The sequence below is a fragment of the Salvelinus namaycush genome, chromosome 4 (assembly GCF_016432855.1).
Source record: "Salvelinus namaycush isolate Seneca chromosome 4, SaNama_1.0, whole genome shotgun sequence".
NCBI lineage: Eukaryota > Metazoa > Chordata > Actinopteri > Salmoniformes > Salmonidae > Salvelinus > Salvelinus namaycush.
Genome location: NC_052310.1, coordinates 30,533,618 through 30,556,843, shown reverse-complemented (window position 1 = coordinate 30,556,843; position 23,226 = coordinate 30,533,618). Strand labels below are relative to the sequence as shown.

At 41.3% G+C, this 23,226-nt stretch overlaps 1 protein-coding gene across 1 annotated transcript in view; it reads right to left on the bottom strand.

Moving 5' to 3' along the window:
• LOC120046433 (cadherin-23-like) overlaps nucleotides 1–23,226 on the bottom strand; it is a 569,127-nt gene that overhangs the window by 366,883 nt on the left and 179,018 nt on the right. The window contains exons 7-8 of the mRNA XM_038991662.1: nucleotides 7,016–7,210; nucleotides 6,591–6,719 (exon numbers count right to left, since the gene is read on the bottom strand). Of these exons, the coding sequence (XP_038847590.1) occupies nucleotides 6,591–6,719; nucleotides 7,016–7,210 (324 nt within the window). The remainder of the gene's footprint in view (nucleotides 1–6,590; nucleotides 6,720–7,015; nucleotides 7,211–23,226) is intronic.

Sequence of the window (23,226 nt, the reverse complement as noted above, 5' to 3'; positions counted from 1 at the left end):
AACAGTTGAGACTCTAGGAAGCAGGAAGGATGTCTGGGTTGTGGAATGTAGGCGAGTGTCTAGGAATGTCATTAATCGGTTTATATTGGTGTTGAACTTCAATGTATGAGTGATAATTTGATTTGGTTTAATCCTCACAACAAAAATAGGGTCTGATGTAAAGTGTAGACAACGTAAAGGCATTGTAGCACAATATTGACTCTCAATTTTAAGCCATGACAAATCCTTTGGTTGTTGAATCCATGATGCCATGTGGTTAAGTTGCCCAGCCCAGAAATACAATTTAAGGTTAGGAAGGCCAAGCCCACCCAATTATTTGACCAGCTGCAGTTTTTTTCTAACCTATACAAGCCTTCTTATGTTGCCATAAAAATGTGCCTATTGCTGTATTTAGGCTAGTTTTTATAGGAAGCATTGAAAACAGATAAAGCAGTCTTGGTAAGATATTAATTTTCACTGAAGAGACCCGACCTGCATCTAGATCTTCAGTGATTTTACTAATCACAGGGGGGGGGGGGTAGTTCAAAGCATATAGTTTCCCATAGTCTGACGTAACATTAACACCTAAGTAGTGTATGCTCGTATCAGTCCACTTAAAGGCATAGTTGCCTTTGATGCTTGAGGTTTCAGCACAAATGTCATCATTGCAATAGTTTCAGTAACGTAAATGTTACAGCCTGATGTAGCACCATATTCACCTATTCATATAAATATATTTGGAATTGTTGTCTCAGCCTCTGTGGCATCATCTGCATATAGAGATATATTGTGTTCGTTTGGCCCCACCTGCAGACCATGAATGTTTATGACACTTTGAATAGCTTTCGTCAGAGTTTCTATGCTAAGGGCAAATAAAAGTGGCGAGAGACAATCTCCTTGACGATTTCCACGTTGTAGCAAAAAAGAATGCAACATATCCCAATTCGTTCTAACATGATTTTGGACTTTCATATATCAACTATTTCAAAAAGCGCTCCCCAAAACCAAACTAATTTAATGTTGCAAACAGAAAAAAAGTGTCACTTTTGTTGTTGGGTATAACTTTCTGCAAATGTCAATAAACCCCTTGGCAAGAAGTAACTTTGCCCAGTACAGTTCTGATATCGAGAGTATATTGTTTAGCGGCATCCTTTTTCAGTTGCAGTGCAAGACGTTTCCCTGGTTTGTCTCCCTGAGTATAGGCCTAGTATAGAACCCTCAGCTTTATAAGTAAGCAGCGTAATAAGCTCTCCTTTCGCTGCAGTCAATTGAATTAGTGTTCCTATCCCCTTGTTTCGTTTGTCTTTCCTCTAATTGGATGATTTCTCTCTCAATCTTCTCTGGTTTTTCTATACATACTTTTTTGAACAGAGATGAAGAGATTATAATTTGACTCCTAAAATAAGCCTAGGCACTCTCCCATAAAAGGGGCGGGCTGATACCTTCCGTTGATTTAAATTGACAAAATGTTCAGCATAAATAACCTTTTGAAAACAAGTTTCTCCAAGAAGAGAAACATTTAGCCTCCACCTGTATGTACCAGGAAGTCAATCCTTTAACTTTAGTTTCAGGGATACAGGACTATGATACGAGATGGTAATGTTATTGATAATACAGTTTTCCACCTGATGAGCTAAGGTCTGAGGGATAAGAAAAAAGTAAATCCTAGAGTAATTGCCATATGTCAATAAACCCCTGTTCTTCACAGAGAAATGTAACTGCTCTAGAGATGTTGAATATGGGACCTCCTGGTCGTGAATTGTCCATGTGTGGAGATAAAATGCAATTAAAGTCACTTCCAACTACACAATGTGTATTTGACTGCTTTGCAATCTCTAAGAAACATCTATTAATAAATTGTGGGGAATCATAATTTGGTGCATATACTGTATATTAGCAAAAGTAAAATGAATGCCAAATAATAGGCACTGGATAATAACAAACTGACCCTCTGAATGAGTTACCTTATTTTTCAATGTAAAAGACAACCTCTTATTAACCAGTATACAAACACCATTTATTTTTGAGGAGGAGTCAGGGGAGAGAAAAGTTGGACCTACCCATTCCCATTTAAGCTTTTTGTGCTCGTTATCTGATAAGTGAGTCTCCTGGAGGAGAGCGATGTCACAATCCATTTGGTTTAGCTGTGTCAATATTGTTTTCCGTTTGACCACATGGTATAAGCACTTCACGTTATAAATCAGAATGTTATTAAGTGACGTCATTGTCAGTATAAAGTTTAAATATAAATCACTACAGTCCTTGATTTGAATGCATCTTTTCCTTGTACCCATAACTGCAGAAAGAAATGCTATTTTGTTTCTCAACAAACACACAGTGCAACAAACACACACAGGAACAACAAGAAAATCAACACTAAAGGAGACTGAACAGTGAAATTAAAAGAAGAACACATCGGGTGGTGTTGTGTTCTTTAAACAAAGGGGGGGATTCTCACAACACTCAGTAGTGGGGCAATTGTGGAAAAAAAGTGACATTTCAGGCTATATTATAGCATATCTGACCTAAAATGTATCACTACACGATTTCAAATTCCACTTCAGCGACCTATCATTTCAGGGTAGCCAGGATGCAACAAAAAAAGAGAGGAACCCTTAAATGGACCGGCATGGATGAAACATTCAATACATTCATATATAGCCAATAGCCTATTAAATGTTTTTCTAACTCAAATAATATTATAAGAAAATAGAAAAAATGTATAATAATATGCAGGCAGGCAAAGTGACTGTTACTCATTCCAAAGCAGGTTGTCCTAAACAGTACATTTTAAATGCTGGAAATTAAATGTAATCCAAAAGCATTGCCTAAATCAATAAATAATAATCAATAAAGGGTCAGCAAGTTTTAGGTTAATATTTACAGTAACCTACACTTGGGTAGCCTATATGCAATTGCCATGAAACAACGTAAAAATATGTCTCTTTACTCTATAGCATAGAGAAAAGGGGAATGATGAACACCAAACGTGTTTGCTTATTTTTTTGTTTAAGCAATGGCTTTTTTCTGGCCACTCTTCCGTAAAGCCCAGCTCTGTGGAGTGTACGGCTTAAAGTGGTCCTATGGACAGATACTCCAATCTCCGCTGTGGAGTTTTGCAGCTCCTTCAGTGTTATCATTGGTCTCTTTGTTGCATCTTTGATTAATGCCTGGTCCGTGAGTTTTGGTGGGCGGCCCTCTCTTGGCAGGTTTGTTGTGGTGCCATATTCTTTCAATTTTTTAATAATGGATTTAATGGTGCTTCGTGGGATGTTCAAAGTTTTGTTATTTTTTTATAACCCAACTCTGATCTGTAGTTCTCCACAACTTTGTCCCTGACCTGTTTGGAGAGCTCCTTGGTCTTCATGGTGGTGCTTGCTTGGTGGTGCCAAGCAGCAGACTCTGGGGCCTTTCAGAACAGGTGTATATATACTGAGATCATGTGACACTTAAATAAAGTCCACCTGTGTGCAATCTAACTAATTATGTGACTTCTGAAGGTAATTGTTTGCACCAGATCTTATTTAGGGGCTTCATAGCAAAGGGGGTGAATATATATGCACGCACCAATTTTCCGTTTATATTTTTTTATATTTTTTAAACAAGTTATCTTTTTAATTTCACTTCACCAATTTGGACTATTCTGTGTATGTCCATTACATGAAATCCAAATTAAAATCCATTGGAATTACAGGTTGTAATGCAACAAAATAGGAAAAACGCCAAGGGGGATGAATACTTTTGCAAGGCACTGTAACTAAACCAAGAAAATCATGCCATCAGGTTTGCTTAATATAAGGAATTTGAAATGATTTATACTTTTACTTTTGATACTTAAGTATATTTTATCAATTACATTTCCTTTTGAAACTGAAGTATATTTAAAACCAAATACTTTTAGACTTTTACTCAAGTAGTATTTTACTGGGTGACTTTCACTTTTACTTGAGTAATTTTCTATTAAGGTATATTTACTTTTACTCAAGTATGACAATTGGCTACTTTTTCCACCACTGTCTGCTTCTGGTTCCTAAGCAACTTTGCAGTTTTTTTTATTTTGTTGTTGAGTTATTTCTCACAATATTAGCCCAGAACGGTTTTTGCATTATTAAATACAGCCGGAAATAACTTTTGGAGGTAACTCACAAGCATTTCAACCAGAAATACGACTTTCCTGAATTGGATCCTTTGTTCATAACCTCAAAGGCAATGTAACTTATCCCAGAGGCTGCTCCAAGACACGGAGTGGACTTTTAGTCTGACTCAGGAGGCGTGCACACCATCCACCGCTTCTGAGTGTATTACTCACTAATATTCAGTACCTAGACAATAAAGTAGATTAGCTCTGGGCGTGGATCTCCTTCCGGAGAGACATCAGGGACTGTAACATACTTTGCTTCACAGAATAATTTCTGTCTCCGGATATACTATCCCCATCCATAGAGCCAGATGGGTTCTCAGTACATTGTGCAGATAGGAATAAAGAACTATCCGGGAAGAAGAAAGGCAGAGGTGTATGTTTCATGATTAATTACTCATCGTGTGATTGTGGTAACGTACAGGAACTCAAGTCATTTTGTTCACCAGACCTAGAATACCTCAATCAAATGCTGACTGCATTAACTCTCAAGATAATTCTCTTCGGTCATCGTCACAGCCTTGTATGTTCCCCCTCAAGCCGATACTACGTCACCACTCAAGGAACTACACTGGACTTTGTGGAAACTGGAAACGGCATATCCTGAGGCCGCATTTATTGTAGCAAATCTGAGGAAAACACGACCGAAGTTCTAACACAATGCCTGCAGTACTCCTGCTTCAAAAACTTTCGACCACTGTTAATTTCCAATATGTGATGGTTTCAAGGTCCTCCCCCACCCTCCCTTCAGCAAATCAGATCCCGATTCCATTCTGCTCCTTCCTATTGCCAGAAACTCAAACAGGAAGTACCCGTGCTAAGTTCTATTCAACGCCGGTCTGACCAATCGAAATCCATGATTCAGATTGTTTTGATCACACTGACTGGGATATGTTCTGGGTTACTTCTGAGAATATCATTGACGTATACACTGATGTTCATCAATGTTTCTCAAATGTCAAATTTCCAAGTGTTTGGCTACTTCTCTGTGTCGTTCCAAGGTTAAGTTTATGCATTAAGTTCAAGTGCTCACTGTTGCCCCTAGTGGCCGGTTTCCACGTCATCTCCCGATGTCCTCAGACATGGATGGATGTCGAATATTGACTTGTATCACAGGTGACCTGCCTCTTAATGATAGGCCTATTTTTTCAATTTTCGCCTAAAATGACATACACAAATCTAACTGCCTGTAGCTCAGGCCCTGAAGCAAGGGTATCCATATTATTGGTACCATTTGAAAGGAAACACTTTGAAGTTTGTGGAAATGTATAAGGAATGTAGGAGAATATAACACATTAGATCTGGTAAAAGGTAATACAAAGAAAGAAAAAACGTTTTTTTTGTATTGTTTTGTACCATCACGTTTGAAATGCAAGAGAAAGGCCATAATGTAATATTCCAGCCCAGGAACCGTTTAGATTTTGGCCAATAGATGGCAGCAGTGTATGTGCAAAGTGATCCTAAATGGAAGAAGTTCATTCAAGAGTTTTTCATTATTTTGACTATGTTCTGTTTGAAAAACATTCCAGGTGAAGCTGGTTGATAGAATGCAAAGCTGTCATCAAGGCAAAGGATGACTACTTTAAAGAATCTCAAACATAAAATATATTTTTATTTGTTTAACACTTTTGATTCTCTGCTTCCAACTTTGTGGCAACAGTTTGGGGAAGGTCCTTTCTTGTTTCAGCATGACAATGCCCCCGTGCACAAAGTGAGGTCCATACAGAAGTGTTTGGTCGAGATCGGTATGGAAGAGCTTGACTGGCCTGCACAGAGCCCTGACCTCTACCCCATACCCTTTGGGATAAATTGGAACGCCGACTGCGAGCCAGGCCTAATATCCCAACATCAGTGCCCGACCTCTCTAATGCTCTTGTGCATGAATGGATTCAAGTCCCCACAGCAATGTTCCAACATCTAGTAGACAGCCTTCCGAAAATAATATAAGCTGTCATAGCAGCAAAGGGGGGACCAACTCCATATTAATGCCCATGATTTTGGAATGATATGTTCAAACGAGCAGGTGTCCACATACTTTTGGTCATGTAGTATACTATCAGTTAGCTAACAATGTACAGTAACATAATTTCATTTAAATGTCAATAAACTATCATTGTTGTGACTAGCTTACATAAGTAACCTTAAATCTGAAGTAAACAATTGAGAAATCTTACGTGTTGGCTTGGTGGCACAAAACAATTATCCCTTTTCATCAATACGTAAAGAGTAATTTAAGAAGCCGAATTAGGAACCACTTTTGCCACCCTGTAAACTAGGTGTAATGGCCATGCATTTCTGAAATATTGTCAGACATGACATGCATTTGAGCAAAGATGCAAATTGATCTACATGTATTTGAGACACATTTTTAGGTGAAGTTAAATATATTGAAATGTATTTTTTTCCATATGGGGAAGCGAAGGAGGAGATGGAGAAGTAAAGTAAAGGGGGGGTGAGACGTAGTATTACTGACCGGTGGGACATCCTCCCCTATGTTGGTGCTGTAGGGTAGGTTGGTAAAGATGGGGTCCATGTCCTGAACATCAGTGATGGTGATGGCTAAATTAGATAGACTGGACAGAGGGCGCTTCTTATCCTGGTCCTGAGGGAGAGAACAGACACACACAAGAATGGTCACCCCTGGGTCATGTTCATTGGGAAGAAAACAGACTCAAACCTGGACTTGCTCCTTTTCTTTTAAAGTTTTAAAACCTTAGCCCTACTGAACACAATCCTGCATTCACAACAATATGCCAACATTTCCATGCCATTCTCAGTTGAATTTTATTTATTTACACTAACCACAACAAAATGGAATAGACATTAGATAAGATGGTTATGCTTGTTACTTCATAAAATCTATGTTTAAGTTTGTTTGTATTTTGTGTATCCCCTCACCGTGGCATTGACAGTGAGCTGGTAGGCCGATGTGGTCTCATAGTCCAGAGCCCTGGTGACAGTGACTGTACCACGGGCTCCATCGATGGAGAAAAAGGAAGAGGGGGGCTGGAAAGAGAAGAGCACACTGCCCCCCGTGCCTTGGTCTGGGTCTGTGGCATTCACCTGGTACACTGAGGTGCCCACTGGAGTGTTCTGGAACACAGAGAAAGACAGGCACACAGGTTTGCATAAAGTCATATTTCTATAGTTTGAGGGGTTATTTAAAAGGTGGATGGATGGCTATGTAGAAACAATGGATGGATACAGATTACTGTTCTGCACATTTAAAGGGGGGCTGAACTTCCTGATTTGGCCTCGGTTTTCAGTTTGCTCATTAAGAAATGCTAGTGTCCATGACTGAAGCCAAACAAGAATTGTCTTGGGGGTGTAGTTTGATGTGGATGTTTCTTGGGTGTGTCTTTGCCATTTAATCACAACATACAAGTGCAGTTGTGAGTAGTGACAGCGAGGTAAACTAAGCTTGCTTTGCTATGTAGATACGTTTAGAAGTTGAGGACTTCTCTCCTCCTGACTGACTTACCATATCAGATGATCTGTTAATTCAGTTCTATGTGTAGGCTTAAGCCTGTGCTGACCTTGTGTTTAGCCAACCTGACAGCAGCTAGCTAGCATAACTTGGGTATAGCTGCAGCTGGCGAGCCTATCTAGACTTATTTTCATTTGCTAGGGGAAGTGTTGGCATGCTGTCTTTATAAGCACATCAATATGATATTTACAGCAGAAAATATTTTGTCTTTACGTGTGTAGAGTACAACATCAGCTGTCTTACCAGAACTAGAATGATATTCTATGTGTATTGTCTATTCTAAAGATTTGGCTCGCTCCCTGTTGCTGTGGAGCAGTGCACATTTGCTCTCACTTCGGGCGGTGCATGTTCCCGGTTGCCTCAACTCGGGTGCAGATCTGATATCCAGGGGATCCTCTTCCTCAGGAGTGGAGAATACACCCCTGGGTGGTTTCCCAGATATGGGAGAGGTTTGGCAGAGCCAACGTAGGTCTTTACGCATCAACTGTTGGGACAGTTGGCTCTGGGAACAGACGCTCTGGTGCACCAGTGGCCTCGGACCCTCCTTTATGCGTTTCCGCCAGAGGTTCTGATTCAGCCGATGTTGGATAGGGTGCGCCGGAAGGGCTTATCATTAATTATTGTGGCTCCCCGTTGACCCAGGCAGCCTTGGTTCGCCTTTTAGATGGAGACCCGTGGCAACTCCAGTTGCACAGGGACCTGTTGTCCCAGGCACATGGAAAGGTTTGGCACGAGAGGCCGGTGATTTGATTCCTATGGGCCTGGCCACTGAGAGGGCCAATCTGAGGCTAGGGGTTTACCATCGAATGTTAATGCTACCAATCCGTCTGCAAGGGCGCCCTCCACGAGAGGGCTGTATGCGTATAAGCGTTTGAGCTCTGGTGCCAAGAGAAGGGGCTTGTTCATTTTCAGTGCTTTGTGAGGGACATCCTTATGTTCTTACAGGTGCTTTTCGAGCAGGGACGCGCATTCTGCACGTTAAAGTGTACATGGCCATTATCTCAGCATGTCATGTGGGTATTGACAGAGCCACACCTGGGGCACACCCCATAGTGGTGCAGTTCGTGAAAGGTGTATGTGGTCTCAGACTGGTATCTAAACCTATTGCACCAACATGGGACATGGCAATGTTTTTGGAGACGCTGGGTGTGGCCCCCTTTGAGCCTCTGGAGTCAGTGGATCTGAAGATCCTCTCCTACAAAACCTCCCTGCTCATTACTTTGGCCTCGGCTAAACATGTCGGGGACCTCCACGTGTTACCCATACACCCGTCCTGTACTCAGTTCGCCCTGGGCGACTAAGGTGACAATGAGTCCAAATGTAGCCTTCGCTCCGAAAGTCATGGCTATGTCTACAGGTCCTTAGCTTTTGAGCTATTTCCCTTTTCACCTTCTCCTTTGCTTCTGAAAAGCAACAGAGGTTACATGCCCTGTTTCCGGTGCGAGCTTTGCGCACGTACATTGAACGAACCCAGGATATCCAATTATGTAACCAGCTATTTGTCTGTTCTGCTAATCCAACTAGCGCCAGGGCGCTCTCTAAGCAGGGCGCTCTGTCCCTGGCATTTAGCAACAAGGAGCAAGGGTTACCTAGCTGTGTATGTGCTCACTCCACCAGAGCTCTGGCAGCATCTTGGGCGTTGTTTAAAGGGTTGACTATAGGAGATATGTGCTAGGATGAGTTGGGCATCACCACACACGTTTGTGTGGTTTTATCGTTTGGATGTCACTTATCCAAGTGTGCTTACAGCTGGGACAGGGGAAAGTCACTAACCAGCGTGCCGTGTCCGCAATACCCAGATTACCGCATCAGGCAGGGTTTGGTCTGGGTGGTCTGCCGTGGGTCATTATGACTATAACTACTGTTCCCTGGAACCAGGGAAACAAGGTCAAATACCTGTTTGGACCCGCACCGCCCGTTCCTGGGCTTGGTGAAGGGTGGTATTAAATTGAAGGAATGAGTCCGTGCCTCACGCTTATCAGCTGTGGAAGGCAGGGCTTCGTATGAGGCGTGGATTGTATTGGCCTTGTCAGGTACCACTGTAGATCCTTCAACCGAAGTCGCGAGAGTGCGACTCCCCATAGTATGTTGTCCCTCGTTTCCCTCCTTCAGGGAACAGTAGTTATAGTCATAACATTACGTTTTAGACGAAACTGACTTTATGAACAAATTATCCTATTTACACTTTGTAGTCAATTTTGACAATATAATAAATGTGTCTGACTCATATCGATGCCACATAGGACTTTTTCAAAAGGAAAATGTGTTTTAGGAGCAGTTTCTCTTTAATGATGAACAGTATCCCAACTACTTCCTGTTTCTTCTCAACTAAACAACTAAACTCATATCAGTCTCATTCTGAACATCGTAATATTCTAAAAATATGCACAAACCCCAGTCTACATGATGACTCAGCTTACACACATTGGCTTAATTATTTATTGACTAACTAACGAAATAATCACACAGAAATACATACACACACAGTATAGGTTGAATTGATTACCAACATAATGTAATGAAAAGTCCCTAATGGACTAACCCAATATGACGGCTTATTACACAATGAATGGGGTGGGGAAAGAAAGAGTGACAAAGGAATTCAACTATCGTGCATACAATTCAATAATACGCTCATCGTAAATATGGATATTTAGCACCCTAACAACCGCTCATTCGGATTTAGAAAATCAATGTGCATATTTACGCTTGTATGTCTTGGTCATCTCTGTCTATGGAAATCGCCCGATCTGTCTGTGACGAATAGTTCGACAGAAAGTCTCTGGTTGTATAAGTCTCTGGTTGTCCACCAGAGATCACCATGTCCTTAGTAGTTGTAGTAGTAGCTTTCTTTGTTCTGGAAGTGTCCGTTTAACTGGATACATCGGACGTTCCAATGGTCGATTGATAGGGTAATGCTCTTCTGTTACTTGCAGAGCTGCAGGCGGTGCATGTCTAGTCTTATCTGTTGAGTTTAAGAGGGCCTTGTAGTTTTAGACCATTTGTCACGTATTCAGCTCACGCTGCACGTATACAGGTTTAGTCGTTTAAAACCATTTTACACGCCAGTAACAACCCGGCAATGTACTGGTCTTATAGTTTTAAACCATTTGTCAGTCATGTAGCCACCGCTCTATGCTGTCTGGCCTAATGTACATTTTGTTAGGAGTCCTTTAATGCCCTCACCTTGAAGGGTGGTTCCATCATGTTGCCACAATATCTGTGCTCACGTGGGTGGGGTTACTGACTTGGAAAAAGTCTATATGAAAAACAATTCTCTAATTTAGAAGGCTAAAATCACATTTAATCTTCTCACAAATAGTTTCATATTTAATCATATAGGTTCCAAAACATTTCGATGTAAATTTGATAACTGGGACATATACATTTCCAGAATTACTGTTATACAATCCTTAATGATATCACAAAACAACAATTGATTTAACATTATTATTGTTTGGAGCCCCACCAACCATTTGTCACATTATTTACGTTAGACATATTGTTTCAATATCCAACCTTCTGATGTTAAAGTTTTGAGGCAGAGTTTCTCTCTACACACAAAGGATTTTGGACTTCTCCATATTGCAGTGAATGAGAGAGGAAGTTTACGACCGGTTGTTAAAGTCCGAGAACCGGCCCCACTCCCCCCCCCCCCCCTTCCTCTCTAGTGGATTGTTTGATTTGCATTGTTTGATTTGAACCAATTATGAGTAGGCATTTGTATTAGGTCATGTTTCCAGTCGCCTTGCCATGATTAAAAGCGATGGTTCACACTTTCAGTTTTGTGCGAATGCTGCCATCAATCCATGGTTTCTGGTTAGGGAAGGTTTTAATAGTCAGAGTGGGCTCAACATCACCGATGCACTTGCTAATAAACTCGCTCACCGTGTCAGCGTATACGTCAATGTTATTGTCGGCGGCTACCCGGAATATAGCCCAGTCCATGTGATCGAAGCAATCTTGAAGCGTGGAATCCGATTGGTCAGACCAGCAATGGATAGACCTGAGCACGGGCGTTTCCTGTTTTAGTTTATGTCTATCGGCTGGGAGCAACAAAATTAAGTCATGGTCAGATTTGCCAAAGGGAGGGCGGGGGAGAGCTTTGTATGCATCGCGGAAGTTACAGCAGCAATGGTCCAGAATGCTACCAGCTCGTGTTGCGCATTCAATATGCTGATAGAATTTAGGAAGCCTTGTTCTCAGATTAGCTTTGTTAAAATCCCCAGCTACAATAAATGCAGCCTCGGGATATATGGTTTCCAGTTTACATAGAGTCCAGTGAAGTTCTTTCAGGGCTGTCAAGGTATCTGCTTGGGGGGTATTTACACAGCTGTGACTATAATCGAAGAGAATTATCTTGGTAGATAATGCGGTCGGCATTTGATTTTAAAGAATTCTTGGTATATATAAAATATATGTTGATTTTTTTAAACACTTTTTGATTACTATATGGTTTTGATGTCTTCACTACTATTCTACAATGTAGAAAATAGTAAAAAAAAAAAAAAAAAACATTGAATGAGCAAGTGTGTCCAAACTTTTGACTGGTACTGTAGAAACGCTCCATTTTCACATATGTTGAAGTCGGGGTGGTGCTGAATATGAGGAATATATAACCCGTGATAAGAACAATGATCTGCTATGCAGGTGTTGGTTATTTACATGATATGCCGGAGGTATAACTTCGTTGGAACTTTCAAATCGGGGAGCGCTGCTTGTATGGTCAATTCACTAAGCCACACCCATCCCACCCGCATTCGAAGTTCAGAATGTGAAAGTGTAGGCTATATAGAAATAATGACATTCATATTGAAAATCATGAAACTAAATAATGAAGATTTCTAGCCTAATCGAGGTGTAGATTACATCACACATTCCAACTTGTAAACACAGCTGCATGGAAATTTTCTAATAATGCAACTCCATGCAGCCAATGGCAATGACCGCGATAGGTATAATGCCAGAAGCCGCTTTTGAATTTGACATCTCTAACACAGTTTCACCTCAGACACCGCCAAAACAACTGCTAAGCGGGTGTCGGCTAGCGCGGATCTGATAGAATCTAGCCTTCAATTGCTCAATTCCAGAGTCAAAGAGGCAAGTTCAGGATACACAGGTATACTTAACCAAATAGTATTTATATTGTATGTACAATACACAAATAAGATAGTTTAGAGGGCTCCCGAGTGACTTAGCGGTCTAAGGCACAGCCTCTCAGTGCTAGAGGCGTCATTACAGACCCCGGTTTGATTCCAGGCTGTATCACAACCGGCCGTGATTGGGAGTCTCATAGGGCGGCGCACAATTGGCCCAGCATCGTCCAGGTTAGGGTTTGGCCGGGGTATGCCGTCATTGTAAATAAGAATTTGTTCTTAACTGGCTTGCCTAGTTAAATAAAGGTTAAATGAATAAAATAAAGATGGGTTCTGGGCAGAGGAGCAGTTTAGAATGCTGAAGGTTCTTGTGTGCTTTGTTCATGGTCAGTCTGAAAAGCCAGCTACTGTAGGAATACACACACACTCCCCTCTCGATGCAAAGAGTTTGTCAGCAAACTTGTAAAACATGTTCATTAATTGGAATTGTATCTTACACTGAAACATAGGCAAATATATCCAAACTCCCAAATACAATAGAAACAAAGAAACCTACACAAGCACGCACAGACACATCCACACACGCACACACACACGCATAGGTTCCTGGTCAGGAGCAGTAGATAGTGACCACATAGGGGAGAAGGGTATATGTGAACACCCCTCCATATATATGTGGCTTTCTTTGTCTGTCTGCTGTGTTGCACCTCCCACCAGAGGGTGTTTGTTTCTGTGTGATTCTGTGTATGCTACTCAGCCCATATCAGTTGTACTAAAGGGGTATGCTGGGAGGCCAAGGTCCATTGTCCAGGAAACCCAACAACACACATGCACGCACACACAGTATCAGTGGTCGTTTAGGTGTGCTGTGAGGCCAAAGTTCATTGCCCAGGGAACACAACAGCATAACACAGGTAAAATAAGCTGACTGGCTGCCTTTGTCTACATCTTCTGACATCACTGCCTATCACTCCACCTTACCTGGCCAGCGTCTCACTATATCTCTCACTCTCTCTCTCCTACTCCTAAACTCTCTCTCTTTCTCTCATTTACACACACACACACACACACACACACACACACACACACACACACACACACACACACACACACACACACACACACACACACACACACACACACACACACACACACACACGTGCATACTCCCTCTCTCTGTAAGTCATACATCCCTCCCTCCTGTCCTCTTGCAGAAAGACAGGCATGCATCAGTAGTGCTGATGACACATATGTCTCACTGGATTAAGGTGCCTGTCACCTTTTGAGAGAGGGATGGAAAGATATATATATATAAAGACAGAGATGTGTGAGAGAGAGAGGAAGAGGTAGAGAGAAATAAATAAGGGGGAGAAAAAGATGAATGGTGGTAGTGCGGGGTTAAACTCCTACTCCGACTTTTTTGGATGTCATCGGGCATCGAATCCACAGGATCAATCAATCATGATTTAGTAAATCCACCCTCCACACAGGGAGAATCAATCCATCAACAGTGATCCCATAAAAACACCTTCACAGTGCAAATACAACAACAAATGGCCATATCTTACAGATCCCCTAACACATCAACATATTTTTGCTTTGTCATTACACATTATGCAGCTGAAGTAAGTAGCAGGCAAGCCACATTTCGACATGGCCAATGTGAGTGTCCCAAATGTGTGCAGAATACTTGTATGGAGTGTTTAGATATATTTGAGAGAGTGTGATCATTCATATGTGTGGCGTGCAAGTGACTGTTTAGGGAGCGTGGAGTGTGTACGAGATATGGGGATATCCTTTTCCCTTCCTAAAGCCTGACAGTCTGTCTCTATCTCTCTCCACACAGCAGCCTGTAAACAATGTCTCATTAACACAACTGCCGCTGCGGCTCAGTAAATAACCACAACGCACACATCAGTCAACATGTAGTGTCAGAGCTGGGAGTGGCACAGTGAATAGTTCAGTAGTACAGAGCTGAGCACAATTGACCAGCTAAGTTGTGTGGAAGTACTTATGTAAGAGAGAGAAAAAATCCATGCCTCTAATAGCCATGAGAAATCTGTAATACAAAAGGGGCTTCAGTTTCTCTTTTAACTGGCCTGGCTGCTCTATAATGTGTAATAGGGCCGTAAGCCCCCCTCTCTTCCACCAGCCTCCCCATCTACTCGACTTCAGCCGCTCTAGATGTAGCAGCAAAAGACTACTTTCTCCCCACCCACTTATAGAGAGGTGGGGAATTCTGGAGACTCCATGTCTCCATTCTAGTCTAGGGAGGATGGTGGAGAGCCCATTGGGAGTGGGAGCAGTCTGGCTGAATAACTTTAGGAAATCCAGCCAACTTGACACAACTGTGGGAAGCATTGGAGTCAACATGGGCCAGCATCCCTGTGGAACGCTTAAAACACCTTGTAGAGTCCATGCTACGATGAATTGAGACTGTTCTGAGGGCAAAAGGAAGGGGTGTATGCTCAGTGTAATATATATATATATATTTAAACATACACAGTTGAAGTCGGAAGTTTACATACACTTAAGTTGGAGTCATTAAAACTCATTTTTCAACCACTCCACAAATGTCTTGTTAACAAACTATAGTTTTGGCAAGTCGGTTAGGACATCTAATTTGTGCATGACACAAGTCATTTTTAGAACAATTGTTTAGACAGATAGATTATTTCACTTATAATTCACTGTATCACAATTCCAGTGGGTCAGACGTTTACATACACAAAGTTGAATGTGCCTTTAAACAGCTTGTAAAATTCCAGAATGATGTCAAAGCTTTAGAAGCTTCTGATAGGCTAATTTACATAATTTGAGTCAATTGGAGGTGTAACTGTGGATGTTTTTCAAGGCCTACCTTCAAACTCAGTACCTCTTTGCGAACATCATGCAAAAATCTAACGAAATCAGCCATAACCTCCACAAGTCTGGTTCATTCTTGGGAGCAATTTCCAAACGCCTGAAGATACCACGTTCATCTGTACAAACAATAGTATGCAAGTATCAACACCATGGGACCACGCAGCTGTCATATTGCCCCGGAACGAGACGCGTTCTTTCTCCTAGAGATGAATGTACTTTGGTGGGAAAAGTGCAAATCAAGTTGGAGTTTTAATGATTCCAACCTAAGTGTATGTAAATATCCGACATCAACTGTATATATATATATATTTACACGCACGCACGCACGCACGCACGCACGCACGCACGCACGCACGCACGCACACACACACACACACACACACACACACACACACACACACACACACACACACACACACACACACACACACACACACACACACACACACACACACACTGAGTGTACAAAACATTAGAACAGCCTCAATTTGATTGGGGCATTGACTCTACAAGGTTTCAAAAGTGTTCCACAGGGATGCTGGCCCATGTTGACTCCAATGCTTCCCACAGTTGTGTCAAGTTGGCTGGATGTCCTTCTTGATACACACTGGAAACTGTTGAGAGTTAAAAACCCAGCAGTTCTTGACACACTCAAACCAGTGCACCTGGCACCTACTACCATACCCCATTCATTTAAATATTTTGTGTTGCCCATTCACGCTCTGAATGGCACACATACCGTATATAATCTTTGTGGTTCCAAACTTCTTCCATTAAGGAATGATGGAGGCCACTGTGTTCTTGGGGACCTTTAATGCTGCAGACATTTTTTTGGTACTCTTCCCCAGATCTGTGCCTCGACACAATCCTGTCTCAGAGCTCTACAGACAATTCCTTCGACCTCATGGCTTGGTTTTTGCTCTGACATGCGCTGTCAACTGCATGTCAAATTTGCTAACATTTCTTAAAACCTCATTTAAGATTATCCGAGGATAAATGCTTTTAAACAAATCCGCTTTGGTCCGTGTGGATCAATTTGTGTAAGCAAGTCCTGAGATGAGACGACAACATTTTGGAAAACATATCTGTGTTTATCAAAGAGAGGGGTGATAATCCGAGCACTGGGTGGCATCCTTACCTTTTTTTATAAAAGCAAAATTAGTGCTGTGTTCACATCTCTCCCAAATTAACCTTTGTGAACAGCTGTATTCATAATTTTGAGCAACAGTGGACCTAATTGATTCCAACATTTTAAATAGACTTCAGGAGGAATATCATCCCATCCAGGTGATTTGCTTTTATTCTTGTTATCCAATGCCCTTTTGAGTAAATGGAGAGAGATTTGGGCTCCCAGCAAGCCGGCTTCCTCAGTTGAGAGGAGGAGTTCTTATATCTTTGAATAAGGACTCGATCTGGCTTGTGTTGGAGTCACAATCAGAACTGTACAATTCTTTATAGAAATGGGAAAATATTTGGTTGATTAATTTGGGTTCTGATGGTAATTCACCTGATTCAGATTCAATAGTTGCAAGATCCACTAATTGATCATTACTGCGAAGCTTGTTAGCCAGCAGACGACTGGGTCGATTACCATGTAAGTAATGGTTGAGTCTAACCCAACGGATAGCAAATTCTGCTCTCTGTCTGATCAATAGATTTAGTTTTGTCTTGACTTTGAAGAATGGTCTGATTTTTTTGTTGTTGAGAATGCTCTAACATCGTTTAACAACTCATCCCATTCTTTATTTGTGATTTATTCGTTCCCGACGGAAATGCAGTTTTTAATAAAACCTTTAAATCGCATAAAATCCGAGGATCATCGACTGAACTTTTGTAAATCATTATGAATTCTTTAAATTTTGTTTGAAATTGTTCACAGAAAGTATGACTTTGTTATAAGGAAACATTAAAGCACCATCTTGTGGCTCATTTAGGAGATTCTGAAATGTGTATATGGCAGTAATAAGCATGATGATAGGCTCATATGTCAATTTTCTTGATTAAAGAAACTAGGGTAGATAATAGTACGAAATCGATTTGGGAGAATGCTTTGTGCCTGTTTGAATAGAAAATGCTTTACTTTGGTCTTTTTAGATTTGTCCCGCATGTCCAGAATGGCATTTATGTCTGTCCAAATAAGCAGATGGAATTCAGTTAATTCTAACAATATGCTGTTCAAAAAAAAAGAAAACGTAGGAATTTGGAGCATGCACATTAATAAAGGCAGTTTTCTTTCCATTATGGATACATTTAAGGAAAGTGATTCTGCCTTGGTCTTTGCCTTTACCAAGGATGGTGATTTTGAGTTTCTTATGTATCATCATGGTTACACCTTTAGTTTTGTTTGGGGCTGAAGAAAAAAACAGCCAGTTTGTACAAATTGTTCTCTATTTTACAGTGGCAGTCAAAAGTTTGGACACACCTACTCATTCAAGGGTTTTTCTTTATTTTTACTGTTTTCTACATTGTAGAATAATAGTGAAGACATCAAAACTATGAAATAACACATATGGAATCATGTAGTAACCAAAAAAGTGTTAAACAGATCAAAATATATTTTATGTTTAAGATTCTTCAAAGTAGCCACCCTTTGCCTTGATGACAGCTTTGCACACTTTTGGCATTCTCTCAACCAGCTTCACGTGGAATTATTTTCCAACAGTCTTGAAGGAGTTACCACGTATGCTGAGCACTTGTTGGCTGTTTTTCCTTCACTCTGTGGTCAGACTCATCCCAAACCATCTCAATTTGGTTGAGGTCACGGGATTGTGGAGGCCAGGTCATTTGATGCAGCACTCCACCACTCTCCTTCTTGGTCAAATAGCCCTTACACAGCCTGGAGGTGTGATGGGTCATTGTCCTGTTGAAAAACAAATTATAGTCCTACTAAGCGCAAACTAGATGGGATGGCGTATCGCTGCAGAATGCTGTGGTAGCCATGCTGGTTAAGTGTGCCTTCATTTCTAAATAAATCAGACAGTGTCATCAGCAAAGCACCCCCACACCATCACAACTCCTACTCCATGCTTCATGGTGGGAACCACACATGCAGAGATCATCAGTTCACCTACTGTCTCACAAAGACACCTTGGTTGGAACCAAAAATCTAAAATTTGGATTCATTAGACCAAAGGACAGATTTCCACCGGTTTAATGTCCTTTGCGCGTGTTTCTTGGCCCAAGCAAGTTTCTTATTATTATTGGTGTCCTTTAATAGTGGTTTCTTTGCAGCAATTCGACCAAGAAGGCCTGATTCACGCAGTCTCTGAACAGTTGATGTTAAGATGTGTCTGTTACTTGAACTCTGTGACACATTCATTTGGGCTGCAGTTTCTGAGGCTGGTAACTCTAATGCAGCAGAGGTAACTCTGTGTCTTCCTTTCCGGTGGAGGTCCTCACGAGAGACAATTTCGCTTGATAGTTTTTGCGACTGCAGTTGAAAAGACTTTCAAAGTTCTTGAAATTTTCCGGATTGACTGACCTTCATGTCTTAAAGTAATGATGGACTGTCATTTCTCTTTGCCTATTTGAGCTGTTCTTGCCATAATATGGACTTGGTTTTTTACCAAATAGGGCTATCTTCTGTATACTAACCCTAATTTGTGACAACACAACTGATTGGCTGAAACACATTAAGAAGGAAATAAATTCCACAAATTATCTTTTAACAAGGCACACCTGTTAATTGAAATGCATTCCAGGTGACTACATTATAGAGCTGTTTGAGAGAATGCATAGAGTGGCTACTTTGAAGAATCTTAAATATACAATATTTGTTTAACACTTTTTTGGTTACTACATCGTTTTGATGTCTTCACTAATATTCTAAAATGTAGAAAATAGTAAAGATTTTTTTTTTTTTGCTCCCTTTTGGAGCTGTTGTGTTTCTTGGAGCATTGCTATATCAACATGTTTTTTTGCTAGAATATCAAACCAGCTGGAACGGTTGATAGGAATATAAAGGCCTTTCAAATTCCACAAGTGAATAGCTAGTGTTGCACTTGTTTTTCTAAAATGTAATTGTCATCTTTACTGTTGATAAGCCCATGGATGTAAAATTAAAAGCAGGATCCATAGGGAAACACACCCATTGGTCACTCCCCACCCAGAAGACCCTCTCTATAAACCATTCCCCCTTCCCTGCCCCCTTCCCCAGCCCCCATGTTCCCCCCTCCCTATACTTTAATAACAGGGTTGTAGCATAACAGCAAGTGGCAGCCTTACATATGAAATGTGTGTCTCAGTTGGTAGAGCATGGCACTTGCAACACCAGGGTTGTGGGTTTTATTCCCACGGGGGCCCAGTATGAAAAAGTATGAAAATGTATGTACTGACTACTGTAAGTCGCTCTGGATAAAAGCGTCTGCTAAATGACAAAAATGTAAATGAAATCTCTTAAGCAGCATATTATTGGTCTTCAAAAATAAATAATAAAGTAGTAATATTGTTCCTTGTACCCACACAATATTGTTTTATGCTGAGGGCAGCATCATAGCCATAGGCTAGGCTGTATGATTGTGCATGGATAGCATACCTGAATAATGAGCCAGTCATGGGGTTCCATCTGTCGCTTGCCTCCGTGTGTGTTGGGTTTGATATGCTTCTCGAAGAAGTCTTGAGCGTCCTTGGCAGTTGAAATGTGTGTGTTGTGTTCTGGAAGGTCAAGATGAGTTTTGCCGGGTGGATGAAGCCGTATCTCAGGTTAACTTGCGTAGCTGGGATCTCACCTCATTGTAGGTCTCTTTCTATTTTAGTAATTCCACTGCAAGGTGAACAATTCGCAGTTTGACTTCAAAAAGCTGCGGATCCGTACAATCATACAGCCAGAGCCGTTCCGGAGAGGACACGTGCGGTGCGCAATGTTAATCAGTGGCATGGGAACCAGCTTCTCCTGCTCAAACAGTTCATAGAAAAGATTGCTCATGAAAGAAGTTGTGTTTGCCCGCTTTACGGGAACGATTTTCAAGGGGTTCTGTTTTTTTTCTTTTGGAGTTTGATTGTCCTTTCCAACTTAGCTTGCGTTGTTTTCAGGTCATGGAGTCGCACCTCTGTCGCATTGGCTGTCTTCCCCAGACGTTCCACTTTGGTTGAATAGGGATTCACTTTAGCAGTGAGCACTGACAACAATACATTTACAGGTTTTAATTGTAAGTCAAGGGCAGAGGTCCTGTAAGCTCCTCACAAACAATCTCTCGTATAATAGCGGCCTGCTCTTTCTGTTGTCTGGTGTTGAGAGACACCATGTTCCCACAGTTGAATTCTAGACGGAACAATTTTAGCTGCTGGAGTGTAATAGACCTGCTAGTTATTTATTGTCACACAAAGAATGTCCCACACCTTTATATGATGTTTAGTATTGACAGGTTTTAGGAAACAAGTATGTTAATTCATAGTAGTTTGCAAAAGAATGCTCCGGAAAGGCCATGTGTTTCAATGCATGCCTCTGGAACTGGAATCTTTTCTTGAGCTTCACAATCAATTTTAGATACTTTCGGAAGATTTGTACATGATGCCCAGAAAATGCTATTATCGGTTCCATGACCTGATTGGGATTTTTGCATTTGGAAACTGTGGCAAGTAAATAAAACCACCTTTTTTTATTTTACCTTTATTTAACTAGGCAAGTCAGTTAAGAACAAATTCTTATTTACAATGACGGCCTGCTGTCATACCTATTCCATAGACTGCTTACAGGGTAAGGAAACCAGTGTGTCATTTTGAAATTTGGGTGAACTGAGTTCGACATGAATTAGCTCTTCTCCTCTGTAATTATGTTAAGGATTTCAGCACACATGGACAGGGTAGTGCAGAAGTGAGTTGGAGTTGTTGTGATCAGGATAATACTGGGACTTAATAATAGAATAATGCACTCCTTTGTGGTCCTCTGTGGCTCACTTGGTAGAGCAGAGCGCTAACAACGCCAGGACTGTGAGTTTGATTCCTGTTGGGACCACCCATTTGAAAATGTATGCACGCATGACTGTAAGACTCATTGGATAAGTGTCTGCTAAATGGCATATATTATAATATTATATACACTGTACAAAAAGTGCTTTATAAACAAATCTAAATAAATAAAGTAATTATTATCACCACCTACATCGTTAGCCAGCTATTCTCAGAGTGCACTCACTGACAATTAGACACAGCAGTGCATTCCACTTACGAAAAGCACAAAAGTGATTATATTGAAAGAATACAGAACACTGAACACACGTCAAGTTGCAGTCACCCTCTCATTTGATGTCCTGTTCTTTTATGCATGTGCAGAATGTTAAAAAGGTGTAATTTGCACAGGCGGTGTCTGGACGTGTGGTGTACAAAGGCACTGAAGGGGCTGTGGACAGGTGTGTCCCGCTGGGCGCCTGTAAGGAGGTACTGAGGTCCAACTGTTAGTCACAATGTAGCCATGATTACACCTATGTTGACTAAGGGGCCTCGCCTCTCCCCCCATATCGCCGCCTGCTCCTGTTCTCCTGCTCTCAACTGCCCTCTCCTTTTCAGCCAGCGGGGCTGTGATTGTGCCAGTTCTCTCACACTCCTTCACTCTCTTCTTTCATTTTCTCACTCTCTCGTTCCTTCCAGAGCTACAGTTTGTCTCACTGCTGAAGGTATTATTGGGTTTGAAGGAAGGAACTGAGATAAAAGAAAGACAGGGATTGTGAAGGTGAGAGTAAAGTAAGGGTCAGGCTAAATGGAAATGGTTGGAGCTGTCATGACTTCCGCCGAAGTCGGGTCCTCTCCTTGTTCGGGCGGCGTCGCCGGTCTTCTAGCCATCATCGATCCACTTTTAATTTTCCATGTGTTTTGTCTTGTTTTCCCTCACACCTGGTTTCAATTCCCTCAATTACTTGTTGTATATTTAACCCTCTGTTCCCCCCATGTCTTTGTGTGGGATTGTTTATTGTAAGTGCATGTGCACGTTTTCTCTGGTGCGCGACAGTTTTGTACCCATTTTGTTTGTTCTGGTTTCCGGTGGTTTTATGAATAAAACTGCTCCGTTGATTACCCAGTTTTGCTCTCCTGCGCCTGACTTCCCTGCCGCCAGTTACGCACTCCCTTACAGAATCCCACAACCACTAATGGAGTCAGCAGGAGCAGGAGCCCCTGGTATAGGGATGGAGGAGCGATTTGATCACGCGGCGATGCTCCACCATCTTGGCACCGCCATGGACCGCGTTGTCCAAACAATGGACCGCTGGGAGATCTATTGTATCTCAATTCTCTCAATTCTCTTTTTAATCATAGATATGGCTACTAAACAAAAAGCTATAATGTTACTACCAGCCACCTAAACATAGGCTTACCATAAAACATTAGCACATGACTGGAGTTGGCTAGTTACTTATCCTGGCACCTGCTAACTTGTTACTATGTGCCAGGCCTCCCGTTTATAACTTATTAGCAAATGTGTAACATCAGCAACTCGGGAACGATCAAGTATAATATGTACTGAAAAAATATATAAATGCAACATGCAACAATTTCAAAGATTTTACTAAGTTACAGTTTATTTAAGGAAATCAGTCATTTGAAATAAATAAATTAGGTCCTAATCTATGAATATCATATGACTGGGAATACAGATTGGTATCATCTGTTGGTTACAGATACCTAAAAAATATATATCCACCAATCAATATCTGGTGTGAACACCACGT